This window comes from Cnephaeus nilssonii (genome assembly GCF_951640355.1).
Source record: "Cnephaeus nilssonii genome assembly, chromosome: 15".
In the NCBI taxonomy this organism is placed as follows: domain Eukaryota; kingdom Metazoa; phylum Chordata; class Mammalia; order Chiroptera; family Vespertilionidae; genus Cnephaeus; species Cnephaeus nilssonii.
In genome coordinates this window covers 4,458,890-4,481,391 of record NC_137086.1, presented here as the reverse complement: position 1 = coordinate 4,481,391, position 22,502 = coordinate 4,458,890, and the positions used below count along the sequence as shown (strand labels likewise).

Here is a 22,502-nt window from a genome sequence, read left to right as displayed (position 1 = left end):
GTCTATGACACGCCGCAGTTGGAAATCCATTGGTAGAATTGCATTCCAGGAAACTGCAAATCCTTAGCTCTGCAAACAGGATTCTTCGTCACCTGGCCCCTCCCTGTCTCCAGCCACGTTTCTCCCGCTTCACTTCACACCCCTCTCCAGTCGTAGGGAACTAAGTGCGCTTTTAAACAGAGTGCGCGCCTTGGCCTTCCCGCTGCTATCTTGCCCTTCTCCCTTCTTCACCTGCTGACACCACGGATCCTCTAAAGCTCTGGGAGACCTGGTCACACTCTCGGGCTGGGCTCCGGGCCCTCTTTTTTGAGATCATACTCACCCACATATCTCCCTCCCTCCACTTCAGTCATTGTTTAATGGTTGTTTCCTGTGAGATGGAGAGATCCTTGAAGGAGAGCCTCTGTCATTCAGCTGTATATTCCTAGCACATACAGTGGTGCTCAGCTCACAGTGGGTCCTCACTAAATACCTGCTAGTCTGGGAGTGGGAGTAAGGAAGGAGGAGGAAGAGGCACTATAGGTGTAGGCCACCTTAGACATTTGCCATCAATCAAATCTGTCATTTTATAAATCTTGTCAAATGATAGGAGTCAAATTGTTGTCTGCTGAGCATCTGTAGGCAAATCATTCTTCATTTTGTCTAGGAGGCGTCTGCGTATTTGAATTAAGGCAGAGGAAATACTGATTGAATGCCTTCCATATGGGAGGCACTGGGAAAGGCTGGGGACTGAAGAGGAATATGAAAGCAAAACAGTATTTTTAGAGCAGAATGTTTTGGTGAAAATAAGATTAATTTGGTATTTTCATTAACTAGCTGTTTTCCCCCTGCCTGTTACTGTTGTCAGAATTAAATATATGTAAAACTACCCTGTAAACTAGAATGGTCTGTGGATTTAAGGTGGTTGCCTTTCTCTTACCATCTTTACCTTCAGAATTTCTTGCTGACTGTATGATTCTTTTGAAACTGTATGATTGTGATATATTTGGTAAATAACTCTAAAGTTTTGTACTAAAAATGTATAATATTGTTGATGTGATTTTATGGAAATTGGTTACAAGAATTAGCTTCTATGCAGAAGGCTGTTACCAGGTACTTGAGGACGTATGGCAAAGCCGTGACGCTCAGACTTACTGCTGCCTTCCCGTTGTAGGTTGACTGTGCATTGTCCCTTGTTCGACTGGGGATGGAGCGGAACATCCCTGGCCTGCTGGCCCTGTGTGATGATTTGGTGACTCTGGAAGCACTGGTCTACGAAGCCGGCTGTGACTTAACCCTGACCTTGAAGGAGCTCCAGCAGATGGAAGACATTGAAAAGCTGCGGTTACTGATGAATAGTGTAGGTGTAATTTTAACTTTACTTTTAGGTATTCCTTGTATACTTTGGTTAATGTGTGTCTCAGAGCCAAAGAGGAAATGTCCTCCAAACCTGGGAACGTAGTAAATTAAGGAAGGATTCTTGACTTTCTAAAACTGCATTCAGTTTGATGGGTAAGTTACTGAAGGCCTCCAACACTATTCTGGTTGTTGTGTATCCGGCCGGCCCTTGATTCATACGCATCTATATGTAACCATCCCGCCCCACCCCCTTCCAGCAAGGCGTATTTCTAAACTAGCTCTCATTCTAGTACAGGATTCATGTTTCTAACCCTCCACTGTGTTAAAAGTCACGGCTACATATTTCAAGACCTGAAAAAAAAGTTACTGGAGGTCAGAGGGCTGGGTGTGTGTGTGAAGGAAACATCTTGACCTCAGGGTTAATATGTTTAGAAGAATTTGCCTGTTTCCTTAGATTTTTGGGGGGGTCATCCTGGGGAGAAAATGCATTCCTAAAGTTAGGAATTGGTTTCTGCGAAGCCTACCGAGTAGAGAGATACCTGGACTCAAGAATGATGGGGCTGAGGAGGTGCTCGCTGCTTTTCCAGTCTTTGCTCTTGGGCGGCCTGGTGTGAATGGGCCAGGCCAGCGCGGTCCCAGCGCCCGAGCGCTTCCCTTTCTCCCTGACTCTTCCTTTCTCTCCTGTGCTTTCTTCCATCTTCCTTTCTCCTCTCAGCCCTCTCCTCGTCATCTTTCTCCCTCTTATCAATCCCCCCTTTGCCTTTCTCGCTACCCCTACCTTCCCATTTTCTAATTATTTCTTTTCTGACTGTCCAGCCAGTGCCATTGATTTGTGATATATGTAAGATTTAGGGGTATCTCCCGGGGTAGCTAAGAGGGGGGATTGAGTAATCAGGGTAGCAATGAGTAAAATGATGGTGCCGTTGGGAGTTTGTGAAGGCGGATGTAAAGGGGCAAAACAAAACAGAGGAGGAGGAAAGGGCGGGAGGGCATCCGGATTCCATGGATGAGCCTGCTCTCCAGCGGCTGCTTTCTAGAGCTCTGTGCACCTGTCTCTGGCTCTCGCTTCTTGTTTCACACTTTCTGTTGGTCTGTGGTGTCTCTGACTATTATACCTGCCCCCCACACACATACACACTTGTGGGGTAGACCCTCCTTTGCTCTGGGAACCTCCTGACTCAGTGCTGGCCTGCGGAGGCCGGCGGGGGGGTGGGGCGGGGGGGGGAGCGGGGGAGTGCGGAGAGGGGGAGGGCCCCAGAGGGCACTGGTGCTGAGGGGACAGGCTGCAGGCTGGAGCTGCTCTTAGCTCCACAACCCCAGGAAGAGGGGGTTCTCCTACCTCGCAGTCCGCAGGGCGAACCGGGGTGTCCGTTTTAGGATGAGCTGGGCTTCTCCTGTTGACTCAGTGTGATGATCGGGGTGTTCTGGAGCGTTAGTCTGGAAAAGCAGGTGTTTAATGGAATTCAGTGCGGGCTTATTTTTAACTGCACCTTCAGTGTTCCGAGGACAAGTACGTGACAGGCGCCTACCAGTGGATGGTCCCGTTCCTCCATCGCTGTGAGAAGCAGGCCCCGGGCGCGGCGCAAGCGCTGCTGAAGGAGTACTTGGTGACGGCAGCTAAGGGGGACCTGAGGCTTCCCCTGAAGATATTCCAGCATTCCAAGCCAGACGTAAGTAGCAGCTCTGACACCTGCGACGTCTCTGCACTCTTCCTCTGCAGAGCTCGGTTTTGTTTATTAAATCTTAATAATAGGCTTTGCAAGTAATTTCGCTTTCACAGAAAAGGAAATGGTCGTCATTTAATTCTTTAAACATGTTTCAATAGTTTGGTCCAAAATCGTTTTGGAATTCCATAAAAGTACGTTTATTTTAACTGACTTACTCCAGAGTTTATTGACGGTTATGTTTTGGAAACTGGCAACACCAAAAAGACTGACAGTTGATAGGTATTGAACTCTGACTGTCGGCAGGCACATTGAAAGTGTGAACTCATTTAACCCTATCAGCGATCCTGAGAGGCAGCTGTTTTTATGTTATGTTATGTTGCGGGAGAAGAAAATCGGGGGATAGAGGCTGTGCAATTGCCCGGGCCCCATAGTAAGGAGTGGGACCTGGGTTCAGACGTTCTAATCTCACAGTCACCTTCTTAACCACGTGCTTCCTGCCCTTGAGGGCCTTCAAGTATTTAGGGAACTCTCTGGGGTCTCATAAGGAGATCTTGTCATTATTCTTAACAACTTTGTTGAAGATTTGGGTGGTAAGCCATTTGGTTAAGGGCAGCATATTCCTCCACAGCAAACAGTCTCTGAATTTAGCCCCAGATCAGATGTGCGGGGTCCGAAGGCAGGGCCCCCTTTCCAGGGAGGGCCTCAGGCGGTGGCCCTGTCACGTGGGGCACAGGTTTTGTAGTGAGAGTCAGCATTAGATAGGGATTCAAGCAGAAGTCCTTTCAGGCCCCTCCCACCTCCATGGTAAGGGGGGCACTTCCTTGTGCTGGCCTTTGTTACAACCTGAAGTCCTGCGAGGCATGGCTCATAACCCGTAGAGTTAAGATGAAAAGGAAAGCATTGCTTATTAATGAGCATAATCTTTGGTTTCTGGAAGCTCGTCTCTCAGAAACGTGTCTGTTCATTGGCTGTGTAAAAGGTCCCATCTCCTCATACGCAGCTACTACTTAGTATTCGGATTTTAAATCCGGGAGCTTCGCTGGGAGCCAGGTGGGCTGCTGACGCCCGCGAAATACTGTGAGAGCAGGATGGATCGCATATGAATGTTGTATGAGGAAGAAAGAATGACTCTAAATTCTTGTCAGTAATCTTGCTTGTGATACTTCTTCCTCACAGAATCTTATAAATCCTTTGTATATAGTCAGTTTTTTGTTGTTTTACTTGGCAATTTAGCATGTGCTTTTGAATAAAACATAGAGCCCTTTGAAATATGTAAACAGCGCAGGAGAGAACAATGGTGCTGCTAAGCTTTTCTCTCCCGCCCCAGCTTCTCTCGCTCCAGCGTTCTCTTTCTACCACACACACTGGACCAGGTGGCCATCTATGGAGAGCCTCCGTGGCTGCCATGGCCTGCAGGGTAAACTTTCGTCTCTCCCGGGTGGCCTGGAAGGTTCTCTGTGGTCTGCTCTGGTCTGCCGCCTCAGCCTCACTGCCCTCCATGGGTGCACTAGGCCCCTGGCTTCGAACTTCTCCCCTCGCCACCCTGCCGCGTTCTGTCAGGCCTCTCTGTGTTCTCATGGGCTCCTCCTCCTGTTTGGTATAGCCAGCCCCCTTTCCTGCCCCTAAACAATACCTGCCCCCCTTCCGGGCCCTGCTCTCCCAGGCCCCCTCTCCGGTGAACCCTCTGGGCTCACCTGTGGTACGCAGGTCTTGCTCCTGCCTCTGTAATAGCTTGTCCCATGCTGTCGCGCAATGGTGTGTTCACACGCCTGTCTCTCCCTCCCTTTGTTTCCTATGTACGTTCTCTGTGTCTTACGTGTTTATTACAAGGGGCTAACATGGTGCCTTGTAGAGAGCAAACGCTGGGTAAATGTTGGCAGGGCAGATGAATGAATGAATGATGCATGCATGAAATCGGGTTTTATTTTGCTGCTTGAGTGACTTGATTACATTGCTTTTATTATACTTGACTGTTTACAAAAAGAGCTTATCTGGGATCTGCCGTGGATCATGCAGAGTAGTTTTAGTAATGTGACAGGAACAATGATTTTTGTATTCGACAGTTTAGGCTAAGTTATGCTGAATTAACAAATGAGCTCAAAATCTCAGTAGCTTACAACAGCAAGCATTCATTTCTCACAGGTGCCCTGTAGGCTGCTGGTGGGCGTCGGCTGTGTCCCAGGTCTTGCTCATTCTAGGACTTGGGCTGAAAGAGCAGCCCCCTTCTCTAGCTTGTGGCACAAGAAAAAGGGCAAAGTAGAACCACCCAGTGGCTCTTCAGGTTTTAGCTCAGCGTGGTTCCGGTTGCCTCCTGTCACAGGTCACAGGCCAGAGGGGGCACATGGCTGAGCCTGCTGTTAATGGAACAGAGAAGAAGAATCCTCTCTTCGGGAGTCGGGGGTGTGTAATCGGGAACAAGAATACAAGCACGTTTGTCATCTTTACATTCTCACGTGCCTCAGACTTTTCTTCTCTTTTACAGCATCCTAAATCACTCATCTCTGGTTATAAGCCTTTCTCTTTGCTTGATCTGCCTTTGGAAAGTGAAGCTGCATAGAGAAGATTTAGGAATAAAATATTCTTCCTTCTCATACTGTTCTGTGTCTTCTATACTAGTATACTTTGAATGCACTGGTGCATCAGGCTATGTGCATTTAAAATATTTTAGTTTTCTAATTTATTATATACCATCTCAGGTATATAATAGATTAGAATTTGAGGAATAGGAGTTCTGTAATATGCATTTGGCAGTTTATCCAGTGATTCTGATGGAATGCTAGGGTTAGGAACAGCTGCTTTAATTGGGAATTCACTGTATATGATAGTTTCTTAGGTGCAAGATTTTAGTTCTTTCTGATTAAATAATTCAATGGGCAATTTTAGTTTTAAAATTACTTCCTCTAATTAATGCTTATCTCTATATATAAAAGGCTAATATGCAAAGAGTCCCATTGGGAGTTCGACTAGGAGACTGGGAGTTTGATCACTCGCTATGATGTATGCTGAGGGTGGCGTGGAACAAAAGAAAGCCCCAGCTGGCAGCCAGCAGCTGGGGAGGAAGGCCCCAGGGACCCTCTCTGTGCACAAATTTTGTGCACCAGGCCTCCAGTTGTAGAATATTTATAAAACTCAGAAAAACATAAAGATGGAAATAAGTTTTTTGGCAATATTATTGACTAGATAATCTGAAATCAGGAAAAGTTAGCTATTTTAATTAACTTTTAATAATACTTTTATTACAGCTGCCTGTCCCTATTTCACCAGTTTGTTACTTTGAAACTTGGACAACTTTTTGATGCCACATTAATGTTATATTTTTTTCTTAACACATTGAAGAAAGGTATATAAATGCTTTAACCCAACTACTTTAAAAAAATCTTTATTTCTCAGGTAACCTTGAATGTTTCTTCTCTCCATCCAAAAATGTGATCTTTCTGCGGAGAAATTGCCTTTGTTTGACAGTTTCCCTCCATCACTTTCCTATCTGTTTGGTGTTTCTACTAGGAGGTTGAAAACTAGTAGATCTTATTATGGAAATGATAGTAGGCTTATTTTGTTGTTGAAAAGGTCCTAAGAAAATGGTTGGAAACTTTTCATTTTGTTTCAGTGTTGGTAATAATATAAACATTCTACATGTATTAATTTATTTAATCCACACAACAATGCTATACCTGTTAGGAAGTTGTTGTTACTATCCCAGGTTTATAGATGAGAAAAACAAAGCACAAATCTGTTATTTTTATGTCCCAGAAATCTAAGATTGGAACCTGTGGTTTGCAGTGGGAAGTGGTGTATCCTATATAGAAAGTGACTCAAAGTAGCCATTTTCTGCAGCAGAAATATGGAGTATATTCTGGGATTTGAATATTCCTGCATTGCAATGTGACTTTGGGTACAATGTCAGTACTGTTTAGTTAAATGACTAATATATTATGCATATTGAAAAATCGAACATATCTGAATATTACTTAAGGAATTTTATATATTTTTGTAGTTGAAACACATAAAATATGGCTTTAGGGTTATGTTTTTAATGAGTTGCCTTTTTAATTCACTGTGTCTCTTCTATCTTGACTGGGTTGTAAATTGAATCTGCTTTTAGCAGATGCAAAGCTTATGGGTACAAATTATCTTTTCTAGCTGATTCTATAATTAAAATGTGATTTCATTTAGAATTATTAACGATCCCAAAAGTCTGTAAGCTAAAGAAATATCAAGATTTGTTTCTGCAGTTGATTAATTGAACTATTTAATATTCTATTGACAGTGGCACTGGGGTGTGGAAAACGTGCCTGTAAATCTATTGGCATTTAGTACATTGTGCTTTATTTTCTCCAGCTGCAGCAAAAAATTATTCCTGACCAGGACCAACTGATGGCAGTAGCTCTGGACTGCATCTACAACTGTGAACGGAGTGACCAACTCTTCCTTTGCTATGACATATTAGAATGTCTGCCTCAGAGGGGATATGGGTGAGAAGCCACACTATGCCAATCTTATTGTGTCTCTATATTCTTACAGTTAAAATGAAAATGTTGCTTCCCTGAATGTTCATTGCTGAGAATTTGGGGAATATAAAAAAATATAAAGAAGAAAAAGAAATGATCTGTGAATCAGTTCCCTACAGATAAACTTTTGTTTTTCTAGCAGTATATGGAAAGTCACTATAATTTCCTCACACTTTATAATTAATTATCCATTAAAACACAAACAAAAACATCACTACCACCTCAACAAGAAATACTTTTTAAAAAGTGTATAGACAATGATATGTCTTTGTTTTAAGTTGTGTTTTCAATTAATCGTTTTCCATATTTGTATTTCTTCTGTGAATTGTTTGTTCTTGGCTCTTGCCTATAGTAATCCCTTTAAGCAGAATGCATTAATATATATAATTCACTTTATTTTTTTCTTTCAGTCTTACTGAGATATAATTAACCTACAGCACCATATAACTGTAAGGTGTACAGCATAATGACTTGACTTGCATATATTGTAAAATGATCACCATAAATAACTTAACATTCATCATCATATAGATACAAAAAAAAGGAAAGGAAAACAAATGTTCCTTTTTTGTGATGAGAACTTTTAGGATTTACCCTCTGAGAAATTTAAACATACAGCAGTATTGACTATAATTGTCACGTACATTACATCTTTAGAAGTACTTACTTGTCTTATAACTGGAAATATGTATTTTTTGACCACCTTCATATACTTACCCCACCTTCCATTCCCTGCCTATGGTAACCACAAATGTGATATTTTTTTCTGTGAGTTTAGTGTTGTTGTTTTATAATTCTACATATAAGTGAGGTCCTACAGTATTTGTTTGGCTTATTTCATACAGCATAATATCCTCAAGGCCCATCCATGCTGTATGTGGCAGGATTTTCTTCTTTTTTTCAATGGATGAATAATACTCCTTTGTGATATATATCTCAGACAGAGACACACACACACACACGAACACACACACACACACACACACATTATATATATGGGGAGTCACTATGTATGTGTCACACACACACATATATATCACATTGGCTTTATCCATTCCTCTGTTGATGGACACTTAGGCTGTTTCTATGTCTTGGCTATTGAAAATAATGCTGCAGTGAACATGGGGTGCAGATATCTCTCCGACACAGTGATCTCATTTCCTTCATTTATACCCAGGAGTGGAATTGCTGGATCGCACGATAGTTCAGTTTTTAATTTCTTGAGGAATGAATTTACATAATTTTTGACTGGGCTCATATTTAAGTGGGAATTTATACAACATTCCTTTGGATCATTTAGTTGTATGCAAATCATATTTTTATTTTCTTTTTGGAAGTCAGACAACATTCATTCCTTTAATCACTCCTTCAAATCTAGTAAATGTTATAAATTTAACATCTGGAGAAGTTAATACCAACACATGGAAGGGCATGGAGTGCAGTCATTGGACCTGTTTCTAACCCTTTGTGACTTTAACAAAGCCACTTAACTTCTCAGTCCTGTTTCCTCATTTACAAAATCAGATATTGATTCATGGAGGCCTCCGCATGCTCTGTTTTTTCTCTTTGCCCTTTCTTTCCTTCTCTCTATCTCTTCTTTTCTTCCTGCCGTTTTTCCTGTGTGTGTGTGAAATGAATGGTAGAAATCACCAGTTTGCAACCCACTGTGAAATACTTGTTTCATGCCTGAATTCAGGCGAAAGGTTTTCTAAAAAATAAATTTTGTGTGTGTGTGTAATTTCAAAGAGGAATTTACCTTTATAAACCTTTCATCAAGCTATGAAATGTACCTTCACTTGGAGTCAGACCCCTGGCAGCCTGTGCCTCCTGGTGAGAAACAACAGGGAGTAAAATTGTTTCCCTGAATCTCATCAGTCCTTTAAACTGCTCTCTGGCTTACAGAACATGCAGGGAAAGGGGAACAAGTTAAGCCCAGAGTGTGAGCTATGCCGCAGTCAGAGGGCCTTTTCACGTTGAGAAGTCAGTGTCCTGGAAAAGAACAAGTGGTGGGGTGGGGTGCTACTGTTCATAAGCCAAGGAGTCCAAAGGGACATAACCCCCTTCAAAGTTTTCACTAAAATCATGTATGAAGCAGGAAACGTCAGGAGATTGGAAGGCGTGTGACAGATGAACAGCGTGGCTGCCTCACCTTTCCCAGCCTTGAGAACCTGTCTTCTAAAAGCAAGCACTACTGTGCTTCTTGACTTTGCCTCTGCCAGCTTGAGGCCTCCTTTGTTGCCCCTGACTCAACTGGGTAAAAGCATTGACTTCCACCTGACACGTATATCTTCAAAAAATAAATGTATTTGACTTTTTTCAGTAAGATCAAATAAGCATAAGCTTATCTATTAATTTTTAAACAGTAATTTGTCTAACAGGAGATAATCATATAGGATGAGGATATTATTATTTGTTTAAATGTATTTTTATTGATTTCAGAGAGGAAGGAAGAGGGAGAGACAGAAACTTCAATAAGAAGAGAGAATCATTGATTGGCTGTCTCCTGCATGCCAATAGGATGATGATATTAAAACAACTTTTTAAATTGTAGACATGACAGTCAGGGCGTTAGTATATTTGTTTCAAAGAGTAGATAGGCTAAAAAATGCCTCTTCTGCGTATGAGGCTGAAAGCTATTTGGGCTTCAATTGAATGATTTCTGATCTAACAGATTTTTTTTCTTTTGAAAACACACAAAAAAACTTGATGTTCTTTTGTTACATTTCTTTCTTAACGATTGTATTTCATAATGTTTAAAATAGCTTGTAATTGTACATTAGCTCACTATTAAAATATAGGGCTTCAGAATATTTTCCGTGATTCTCTTTGTTCTTTGTGCCCAGTTAGTCAATTTATATTCTCCCAGTGATTGTTTTTTTTTTTCTTGGTGGTTCAGTGGTTGTTACTTACCAAATAGTAAACTATTTATTTAATTTTTTTTTTCCATTTAGGGAACAAACAATCACTTACTTATTTTAATTAAACTTTTGTGCATCTTACCTAGGCAGCATCCTTCATCGGGCTGAAAGAACCTTTTGTCATTGTGTTTGTGCATGTCAGTTCACAAAGGAAGAACTATATTCTTGCAAATTAATGACAAATGTTTATTACAAAGCTATTAACTGATAATTTAAAAAATATTATTCCTGGAAGTTAACGGAAGTTAGATCTGACAAATGATCTTTTTTTTTTTTTTAAAGACTTTAAGTGTAATATACCCTAATTTATCACTCTAGTCCAAGTCTTAAAATTTGGTTCAAAAAGATAGTATAATCTTTGTAAAGTGCACTAAATAACTGCCAAGTAGATTTAGAATCAGGACAGATTGATGGTTTCCAAATTAGTGAGGCGTTGGTGTTCATGTTAGGTCATTTTTAATTGTCCAAGCACAGACAAAGCATTTTACTTGGTCTCTCTGTTAAGAGAACCCGCCAGTCTTGCAGGAATCCAGCTGGGTCAGTGCGGCGGCTCTGTTGCCAGCGTTCCCTCCGTGGTTGGGACACAGAGCTGTAGAGGATGGAAGAGGACTTTTACAGCAGTTGCTCAACTTTCCTGCCAAATCGCTGCCTTCCCTCCTACGTGCTTGTGCCATGCGAAGGCTACCCTACCGGCACATTTGCATCAGTGTGTGACTTTTTCATGATAATGTTTCTTAGTCCCCTCTCCATGTGCTTCCTCACAAAGCGTTTGCTTTTACTGATGGCTCTGCTTCCCCCTGGTTCCTTCACATTGAAGTGGATGCAGAGGGAGTGATGATACGAAGAAGGACCAAGAACTTAGGTTCCTGATGGAACTTTCCCAAGGTGTCACAGGTGGTGTAGACAGGCCGGGAGAAAGCCATCATGCAGGGCCACTTTCTTATCTGCTTTATTGGTTAAGAGAACAGAAATAAAGGACAGTTTCCTCCTTCCCTTCTTAAAAGAAAAAAGACAATTGATTTATAATTCTTTGCGTGTGTCTTTTGGTAGAACTGAACGTAGAGTTCTTTAGAAAATAGTTGCCCATGTCTTGCTGATGTATAACAGAGAATTTCGTTCCGCTCCGTTATGTTTGATCTTAGTCTCTTGAGGCATGCAAGATGCTGACCGGGTTCAGGAGGTAGGCCTGGAGTTTCACCTGGACCGTGGACACCTGTGACGTATCAAGTTCAGGAAACAGCATGTCTTTTTTCTTTTTTTCAGTCAAGTGAGTTTTGAACTTTATTTAAAGAGCTACTACTGGAATTTAATTGTAATTTATTTCTTAATCCTTTAGCCCTAAGACAGAGGCAACCGCCGCTCTTCATGACATGGTAGACCAGCTGGAGCAAATTCTCAGGTGAGAGCAGTGACAGCCTGTGGCTCTGTGCTGATTAAGATTTAAAGTGACTGGAAATGTCACTTTCAATACGCCTAGCAGTCATTTCCAGTTTGAACCTATGTATGTTTGACTCTGGTGAGTGAATTGTCTTCAAACAAATATACCATAGCTTATTTTACAAACTGCTGGAGTAATAAGATCTTGGGCTTTGAAGACTGGTAGACCTGTGTTCAAATCTAAGTGTTGCCATTTACCAATTGTGTGATCTTTGAGCCTAGGGTTTGTATCTCTGATGTTGAACTCATGAGGTTATGGAATTAACATTAGATTAAGCATTTAAAGTACTTTGCACACTGAAGGTACACAAAAAAATATTAGTTCCTGTACTACTTATTGCATTTATCAGTAAACAGTGTTCATTATACTCCTAACTTCTCTTTCTGGGACAATACATTTGATTGAATATCCAGATATAGCAAACTACACAAGTGCCTTTAAGTAACTGTATTAATATTCTTTTACTGTCACAATGAATAATCAAATTGTCTCTTTTGAAGACTGAAATTTCCCAATTTTCCATTTAGGAAGTCTAATATTGTTTATTAGTATTTATTTTTATATAAATATGTAATTATGCTTGTGTATAATTTTTAACTATTTGTATTAAAAATAAAATTTTAGGAATGATAAACTTTGTTCTTCCAATATGTAATTATAGAAATTATAGGTAATAACATTGATTTATTGTGGTAATATGTATAGTAAAGTATAATAATTTGGAATCTGTGAATTAGAAATTATTTTCATTCAAATTAAAGGACTTAGGGTAAAGATATTTTGAAGTTCACTGGGTTAAGTCAGTATAGATTCATTCCTTACAAATCTTCATGGTTGCCTTTGTCTCCTAATGAAACTGAGAGGGACTGCCTCAGAGATCTACAGTGAAATAAACAATGTATTTCACCCTCTGTCGTTGGTTGTAGCTGGGGGTGTCCTCATAGCCACTTACGCTCTCAGTCCCTCCAGGGAATAGTGCCATCTTGGAGGTTCTGCATGATACCAGGCCTTTCACTGTTGACCTTAATTGCTGACCTTTTTAGTCCTGTTCCAACTCATAACCATTAATAGGTGATAAATGTTTTGACGTGGCAGGTGACATGACCCATGAAACCTGTCTTTGCGAAAAATGATTAAATGCTAACCAGTCTCTCCGTAAGCCCAGTAGTAGTTAATTCATAAATGTGAGGTCTGGCGAGGTAGTCCCGGTGTATGTTGTGCTGATCGTCATGGAATGGAATATCTCAGGAAGATTCATATGAGACCAAGAAAGTTGGTGACATATTTTGTATTTTTATAGAATGGATTCTGGAGGGAGATTGAGTCTTAGGATATTTCTGTGGCTTTTCAACTATGAAATTCTTTGCTTATTGCTTTTTTAGCAGCCTTGCCTATAACAAAATACTCAATAGGATTGTTAAGAGTTAAAGCTGGGTATTGAAATGATAAATTTGGCTTATTTTACTGACTTGGTGCTTTTAGAGTCCAGGAAAAGTGTATTAAAGGATTTGGAGAGAAAGATATGTTATGCTTTTTGGTGTGTTTGTTACTTCTTCCAAGCATATTGTAGTAAAAGTCAGTAGGGGAAAACCGATTTGATATATAATTACTAGTTTGTCTGTTTTTTGCTGAGAATTAATGTAATATATAAAATTGGGTTGTTCTATGTGTTGTTGTTTTTTTTTTTAAATAGGAAATACCTAACTGCTACTTATATATTTAAGATGCATATACTTTGTTTGGTAGCCAGACATGAAAAGTCTTCTTTCACTTGCAGCGTGTCCGAGCTTCTGGAGAAACATGGCCTTGAGAAGCCAATTTCATTTGTTAAAAACACTCAGTCGAGTGCAGAAGAGGCGCGCAAGCTGATGGTTAGACTGACCAGGCACACCGGTCGGAAGTGAGTAATAAAATTGGTTGATACTTGTATATGGTTAAAAATAAATACTGCTTTTTTTTTTTACCTTCATTGAGTTATACATGACCCACAATAAATTGTGCATATTTAAAGAGAGTAGAATTGGTTAAGTTTTGATAGATGTATATGCCCATGAAACCATCATTACATTCAAGATAATAAGCATATGAGTAAATCCTGTCTTCCCTTGCCCCTTTATAATTCCCTCCCTATCTCTTCTCTTCATTACACTCCATCCCCTCTCCAGACTACCACCGACCCACTTTTTTGTCCCTATATATTACTTTACAATTCCTAGAATTTTATGTAAAAGGAATCATACAGTAAACACTTTTTTGGGGGGCGTTGTCACTCAGCATAATAATGTATCATGGATCAATAATTTATTCAATTTTATTTGCTGAATAGTATTCCATTGTATGGATTTATCACACTTTGTTTATTTACCTGTTGAGGGACATCTGGGTTGTTTTGAGTTTTGGCTCTTACAAATAAAGCCATGAATTTCATGTCCCAGTCTTTGTATGGACATATTCTTTCTTTTGGATGAATCCATAAGAGTGGAATGGTAGCATCATTTGGTAGGTGGATGGTTAACTTTAAAAAAAACCTGCCAAACTGTCTTCACAGTAATTGTATCATTTTCTCTTCTAACCAGTCTTGTGGGAGGGTTCCAGTTGCTCCACATCCTCATTAGCACTTGTTATGTTTTGTCTTCTTAAGTTTAGCTATTCTAATAGGTGTATGGAGTGGTATCTACTTTTGGTTTTAATAGCTTTCTCTAATGAGTAATAATGTGCTTACTTGCCATTTGGTCATTTTTAAAATTAGGTTGTTATTAATTTTGAGAGTTCTTACATGTTCAGGATACAAGTCCTTTATTAAATATGCTTTGCAAAGATTTTCTCTTGTCTGTGCCTTATCTTTTCACTCTTTTACCGGTGTCTTTTTAAGAGTATACTTTCAAAATGTTGATGAAGTCCAGTTTATTCATTTTTTCTTTTTTGATTGTGCTTTGGACATCATATTGAGAGAGTTTCCCACAAAGATTTTCTATAGCTAGCAAAATTTTATAGCTTTGTAGATTTATACAGTTGGCCTCAAAATTAGATAATATTAGTTTCCCAGGTTTGTTTTTCTTTTTCCAAGTTGTTTTGTTTATTTTGGGGTCTTTGTGTTTACATATGAATTTTAGAATTAGTTTGTCATTTTCTGCAAAAAACATCTTTTGAATTTTTGATGGGGATTATGTTGAGTCTGCATATTCACTTGGAGAGTATTGCTGTCTTAAATTAGTATTAAGTCTTTCAGTCAGTGAACTCAGCATGTTATTCATTTACTTATGTCTTTAATTCCCTTTAATGATCTTTGCTGTTTTCAGTGTATAAGTCTTATACTTATTTTGTTATGTTTATTCCTAAATATTTTATTATTTTTGGTGTTACTGTTTTTCATTTCATATTCGTATTATTCATTCCTAATGTGTAGAAATACAATTGAATTTTGATATATTGATCTTGTGTCTTCCAGTTTTGCTGGACTCATTTATTAGCTCCAGTAGGTTTTTTTGGGAGATTCTATAGAGTTTTTCACGTCAACCATGAACAGAGATGGCTTTACTTCTTTCTTTCCAATGTGTGTGCTTTTTATTTATTTTCCTCTTTTTTTACTGGTGTTAGCATGCTATATTTTGTGGTATACGGCCTGGTTCACGTTCCTCCCGTTAGCATGGTATACCTTTCACTTTTAGTTAATTTGTGTTTTGTATTTGAAGTGCCCTTCTTGTCGGCAGCATATAAGTTGGGCCTTTTATGCTGGGATTATGAGGGAATTAATACCCATTATACCTGCCCTCAAGCAATACCAGCCATGAGATGGCAGAAGCATAAACCTATACCTCCCAGGCGACTCCTGCAGTCAGAGCCTCAATTGACTGGAAAATTGCTTATGTAATGCGCCAGGGTTGGCTTGTTCAAGGACTCTCCTGCCTAGCACGTCCCTGTTTTCGTGTCTGCCTCTCTTTCTACCTCTCTCTTTCCACAGTGCACTGTAGTTATTGACACAGGTGTCATATATTCCCTCTGAACATAAGCTTCTGCAGGGCAAGTGTCATAGTCACCTACATCCAATATGGGACCTTACATAGCAGTGGCCCTCTCTCAGTCATTACTAAGTGAGTAATTTAGAAGGTTTTGGCATCTTACATCTTAAGATTTCTTTACAACTATAAACGAATGGTCAGTATTTCTGATCATGCCAACTTGGAAGCTACTCTTCAATAGGAAAGCTCTGCTGTTGCTGCTAGATTAGCTACTGTCTTTCCGTTGAGTCCCTCAAGTACTTGTGACGTCCTGAAGTTCATTTCTGTCCTGGCGGTCTGCTTCCTGTGAATGTGTGGGAGGATGGCCAAGCATGCAGCAGACTGAAGATTCTCAGAGGGAAGGGGTGGGAGCGCGGGAAGAGATTAACCGAAGAATTTATGTGCATATGTGCATAACCCACGGACACAGACAGTAGTGCAGTGAAGGCCTGGGGAGGGGAAAAAGAGGGGGCATATGTAATACTCTCAACAATAAAGATAAATTTAAAAAAAGAAAAGAAACAAAAAAAAAAACCCCAAAAAACCAAAGTAGTCAACTTGAAATGTATCATTTCACACACGCTACAGTAGTTTTGCCTTCTGTACCTACAGACTCTCATTCACAGTATACCGGCGGTGGATTTCTTTGTCTGTCACAGACCAACTTTTACCACCTTGAGTGTAATACGCTCTCTCCCAGGCAGATGCACTCGTATTGCAAGGCTGGAACTAACACGTACTGTTCGTATGCAGAGATCTCTCTGTTAATTTGCAAACCCCTTCAAGTTCTACTCCTGGTTCTTATTTACGGAAAGTGTTTTGAGAAGGCCATTGTAAATAATGCCCTATAATCTATTTTAATTAGAACCTGTACTTACGGCCAGCCATGTGTGAGGAAACAATAATGCCATCTGTCCTGGCGTTGATGGCTTCCAGGAGAGCAGCTGGGCCGTGAGAAGTCGAATGCAGCTAGACGGGGCCTAGTCTGATTCCATCCTCAGGTGCCAGGTGCTCACTCGCTTCATCAGACGCTCTGCCTTCTCCGCAGCCAAGTCTGAGAGCGCCTCTCATTCCGGGAGGTCCCCCTATACAGTTCACATACCAGGGTCTCACTGTGGTGACCATTTCAGGAATTATCCTGGGAGTCTTGCCAATATATCAGTTTTGTGTATTTGTATGCTGAGGGAAAAGTTTCCTTTTATGCTTTATTGAATGTGGAGTGGAAGTAACTTTTTATTTTATGTGATAAATATTAAATGCTATAAGCAAATAAAGCATATATTTATTAATAGTTTTAGGTGAAAAATTCCTGAAGACTAGAATTCTCATAGGAATGATCCCAAATATACACTCTCCCCCTCATGGCAATGCCATTATAAACAAATATTTATTTGCCCCGTTTTCAATGCATAAAAAAGAAAAGATGCGTGAAGAAGAAACCTTCATTTGGCATTTGACAAACACAGTGCAACACAAAACAAAACCTGCCCTTTTCAAACAGTGAGATTCATGATCATGTAGAATTTCAAGATTAGAAAGTGAAGATAAATGGTGGTTCCAGGCCCATATACATTCCAGAAGGATGAACGGTCGAAAGAGGCAAGAGGATTTCAAAGCCAGTCTCCTCCCACGAGACCATGCTGGTAGCCATGCGTGTGACTATAGAAAAACAAATACTTTTGTCACTTTCCGATTCATTCATTCACGTTTATTGAACATAATTTTATAGCAGAAAAATGGGGGAGTGTCTTCACACATTTTTGTTTAAGTCAATCCTCACAGTGTACAGAAAGAGAATCTGAAGCTCAGAGAAATTAAGGAACATATTTAAATCCACACAAGTGATGACTGTTTTTATAGTACTTAGGGGCATCTTGCTTCAATGCCTGTTTCATCAAAGCTACTCTCCTCCATTCCTTGTCCCTCTCTGAGATGCGCTCTAAGTGAGGAAACTGAAATTCAGGGATTTTAAATGACTTGCTCATGACCATGCAGCCGATAGGTGACTGTGGGTGAAATGGTTAACAAAGCCTCGTCTGCAGGGGAGTCTGAACCGTTAACTCTCTAGCTCTGTACCTGTGGCTACCAACTTAAACGGTGTCTGATCACCCGGCTCTGGGCCTCTGGGCCTCGCTGCTTGTGTAGCACCTTCTCGCTGGGTATCTGGCCTCTGCCCTGGGGGCACGGGGAGGGGCTGTAAATGAACTAGGACACCTGGGTGTGGTCACCGGCGAGTCCTTGAGGGGCCCCTGGAAACTCCGCCTATGGAATTGTTACAGAAGATTCTGGCTCTTGTGGGGCACGGAGCTCTTCCTAAGCCAGAAAGGGTAGATCCTGCAACTGCCCCGTGAGGCTCCGTCTTCTTGCATCTGGGCTGTCACCTGGGAGGGAGACAACCCTGCAGTATCCCGTTACCACTTGCTCTGTGGACTGCAGCGAGGTCTCCCCCTGAGAGGAACAGGGATGCCCCCTGCTGGTGATGTCCCTGCTGGTGTGCTGTGGGTCCAGTGTCTGGACCGATGCCACGTGTGGCCGTTGGTGGCCTCTGGGTCCACCTGTGTAGTGGAAGTCAAGCGGACCTGGCTGAGGGCTGCTGAGGGAGGAAGATGGGATTGGAGACCAAGTTCCCTGTGGCCCAGTGCTTTCTCTGCCAGATGCAGCCACTTGCTCACTGGGCTTCGTTTGGCCCCAGGCCCTCCCAGGTTGTTTACCTTGGCCGTTGCCTGGTAACACTTCCAGTTTCAGGTCTAGGCGGCTGATGATGGAGCTCGCCTGGCAGCATCTCTAGCACTGATGCGGAGCTGCCCGACTTTCCTGTCTTCAGTCCATGATTATTCCTGCAGATTCAGACGAGAGACGTTTCTGTTGATTGATTGGGAGCTTGTGTGGCATTTAGAATGGTGGTACCAGTTTTTTGTGTGTATGTGTTTTTGTTTTTGTGGGTTTTTTTTCACTCTTGGCCAGCTGGAGAGATTTCATGACTTGTTATTATTACTTTTTCTCCTCCTTCCCCCAGGCAGCCTCCCGTCAGTGAGTCCCACTGGAGGATGCTGCTCCAGGACATGCTCGCCATGCAGCAGAACGTTTACACTTGCCTGGAGTCGGATGCTTGCTACGAGGTAACCTATGGATGTAGCTTATCTCCTTGGATTTAGAAATCTTGGTTGATACAGATCGTTTATTGGACACACGGTGAGGAGCAGGAACTTCGCTGTAAGTTGTCCTGTTGAGTAAGAGCTGGTGATGGAGTCGTGTTTCATAGTTTGAGCGCCCTCCTACCCCACTTCCTATCTCCTCTCTCTGTTCATCGCAGCCCCATTTAGTTAGTGGGTTACAGTCCTCAGCTAGGAAACTCTGAGTCACACTTGACCCCCCTCCCTTCCCCAGTTCTGGTCACTAAAGCTTACTTACCGGGCCTCCTTGACTGAGAAACCCGTCCTGTCTCCATCTCTCTTGCAATAATCCTCCACCTCGGCTCCCTACTTCTACGTCTCACGTTCACAGGGACTCCCACTCTCCTTCTAAAACAGACCTTTCCAAACGCTCCCCTTCCTAACATTTGCTGCTGGTTCTCTATCAGTTACCACAATCACCCCACTTCCCAGCATGGCCTAGGAAGCCGCAGTGGATTCCCGCCTCCCTGTCCCGCTCGCCTCTGACATCCCCGCCAGGTGCCCGCGCTCCGTCTGCTCCGCAGGTCTGGCGCGGACCCCTCCACGCGCCATGCTCCTTCATGTTTCTGTGGCTGCACGCCTCGTTCCCTCCGCCTGGAATACTCGCTTCTCTTTCCTTTGTTTGAAAATTGCTGATCACTTTCAGGCCTCAGCTCACCACGCCCTCTGCAGAGCCGTCCTCTGTCCTCTCAGGTGACTCGCCTTTCTCTGCCGTGCAGCTCCTTGTCTCTGTGTGTCCCCTCCGCGGGCACCCCCGCATCCTCTCACCCCCGCGTGCCCCAGTGCATAGTGCTGGGACAGAGAGGCTCCTGCTGGGGGTTGTGAACGCCTGGGAGGCCACCGATGGGGTTTACTCATTATCTTGGGAGATACGAGTTTTACACCAAATTTCTCCTAGTTTGCATAGAAAACTTATCTAACCCATTTTTAATTTTAAGAACAAAAAAGGGTTCTTATTTGAATTTTCCTGTGAAATAAGCTTGGTACAAAATATAGACTATTTCTTGTGTCACTGTGCTCTGCGAAGCGTGACCCATGGATAAAACGAGAATTATAAAAATAGGTGTCTCTTTCATGAAGTAGGTTGGTATTTTAATTCAAGGCGATTTTAACAAAAGAGCCTGTAGACTTGAGAAATGAATGGCTTTAAATTTGAGCTTCAGGTTTTTAAATGCTTGAACGAGCATAAAGTTTTTATTTATGGTTACAGTCTCAGACCATGTACAGCTGCCAGTAACTTCTCTTTTGTGTCTAATGTGGAACTTGAATTCCAGTTTCAGGATAAAAATATTTGTATGCATCTGGGGTCCAAACCTGTCATTTGTTGTGTCTGAATTGGTGTCTTTAAGTTGGAGTCACATTATTTTAGTATTTTCCTGTTTCTGATTCTGATTGAAAAATTGGTAATAAGTATATTACACTTGAACTAGCTCCTGTGTCATAAACAACTTGACATATTAAGTCACTTTTATTATATTTTAACACCTTTCTATTAGGCTTTGGCATTTCAGTGACTTCTGGCCATTACTTTCTCCCCTTGAGAAAACATTTGAAAGCAAATTGTAACAGTTTTGAACGGTTCTAGAAGCAGGTAATAAAGATTTGGCAAACTTACCTTGTTAAATATTGTTTAATACCTTTTAAATTATACTGTATCGTCTTGCTGACTTTTGGCCATTACATTAGGTTTTGCTGTCCTTGGAAAATAATTTGTAAGCTCATTGGCACCATTTTGAAAATATTTTACAGCCTAAAGAGCAGAAATTTGTGTTCTTCATTTTAGCAAAGCCTGTTAAAATTTAGAGTGAATTGTATTTTTCAGTATTGGGCATTGACTCCCTACAAAGGATCAGAGAAACTGTTACTTCCACGTTATGTGGGTCACGTGGAGTGAGCCATTTCACCTGTTAGGTATAAATGATTAGGGTGATGCACTTTCTGTCACAATCAATACTTTTATTCTTACCGGTAATTTCAGTAAAGGCCTGTCTAAAGATGCTTTCCTCAGAAGCCTAGAAACGTGAAAACCGAACAGTCTTACTAATGACAAAGAGTCTTACTAATGACAAGGAAACTCTTTTTCGTCACGGAATCTTTTTTTCATCTTTTCTATTTCTGTGCTATCTGCATCCACAGTGGCATTTTTGGGCAGAGCATTCTTCGGGAAGTCCTTGAACTAATTACATGTTGATATTATTAGTGTAGGTTTAAAAGGCTGTCTTTATTTAAGACATTTCTGAAGTAAGTAATCTTCCTTTTTGTGATTAGTTGTGGTTTTAATTTTTTTACACTCACATTTTCTATAATAAATTCTACATTCATACTTGCAGTATTCTTTTGTTTTATTTTTATTATTAAATGTATTGGGGTGACATTGGTTAATAAGATCAGATAGGTTGTTGTATATTTCTATGAAACATGATCTGTGTATTGCATTTTATCCCCATCACCCCAAGTCAGATCATCTTCCATCACCATATATTAGCCCCCTTTAAACTATCTTAAATATAGGAAACAATTTGTCAGTTGATGCTATTTGTTGCCTAGTAGAATGCAGTGATATTTGCATGAGTACCTTCTATCAGTGGCTCTTGTTTCATTTAAGTAACTTTAATTTACAGATTGGGGAAAAAGCCTCCATGTTATATGGTACATTGTAACTTCAATGGCTCAGTCTAGGTTTGACATTGGTAGCTTGGCTGTTTTAGTTAGTGAGACTGAGTTCAGCTGCTTTAAGCAGTCATGAATTATATGTATTATATTCAAAAACATTTTATTTTTAAAAATTGAAGTGGCTATAAATAGTTTAAACAGAGTGGCCCTGTTGAATATAGGACAGTATTCTAATAGATTCTGTTTTTGAATGAGAGTGAACTTTAGATACTTTACTTAAATATTCATTGTAACACAATTAGAATATTATATTTAATATTGGTTTGCTCGGTTAAATTATTCCTTCTAGAAGAGGGAGTTTTTTAATTGAGATAAAATTAACATAACATAAAAGTGTGCTTCATTACCATTTAGCGTATTTGCAATGTACGTACGCAGCTGCTGCCTCCAGGGTGGGCTATTTGTAATTTATTTCATTGGACGGCAGAGCCTTCCTTGGGTTGAGAAAGAATCCTCCTTTTTTAAGCATTCATTCCAGGTTCTTGTTCCCCCCAGATCTTTGCAGAAAGTCTCCTGTGTTCCAGTCGCCTTGAAAACATCCACCTGGCCGGGCAGATGATGCACTGCTGCGCAGGTTCCGCAAACCCGCCAGCGAGCGCAGCCCCGAGAGGGAAGGCCCCGCACAGGGTGAGCTACGAGGCCAGCGTGGACCTGGTGCTGGCGGCCAGCCGGGAGTACTTCAACTCTTCCACCAGCCTCACTGACAGCTGCATGGACCTGGCCAGGTAGAGGGAGGGGCTGTGTGCTTCCCTCCGAGGGCGGGGCGTCAGAACACAGGCAGCCTCGTCG

At 41.2% G+C, this 22,502-nt stretch overlaps 1 protein-coding gene across 2 annotated transcripts in view; it reads left to right on the top strand.

The window, feature by feature from the left end:
• Positions 1-22,502, top strand: part of NBAS (NBAS subunit of NRZ tethering complex) — a 206,444-nt gene that overhangs the window by 81,952 nt on the left and 101,990 nt on the right. For both annotated transcript variants that reach the window (XM_079792004.1, XM_079792003.1), the window contains exons 24-30: positions 1,154-1,339; positions 2,835-3,008; positions 7,344-7,477; positions 11,768-11,830; positions 13,647-13,769; positions 18,884-18,986; positions 22,209-22,438. In XM_079792004.1, coding sequence (XP_079648130.1) covers positions 1,154-1,339; positions 2,835-3,008; positions 7,344-7,477; positions 11,768-11,830; positions 13,647-13,769; positions 18,884-18,986; positions 22,209-22,438 — 1,013 coding nt within the window. The remainder of the gene's footprint in view (positions 1-1,153; positions 1,340-2,834; positions 3,009-7,343; positions 7,478-11,767; positions 11,831-13,646; positions 13,770-18,883; positions 18,987-22,208; positions 22,439-22,502) is intronic.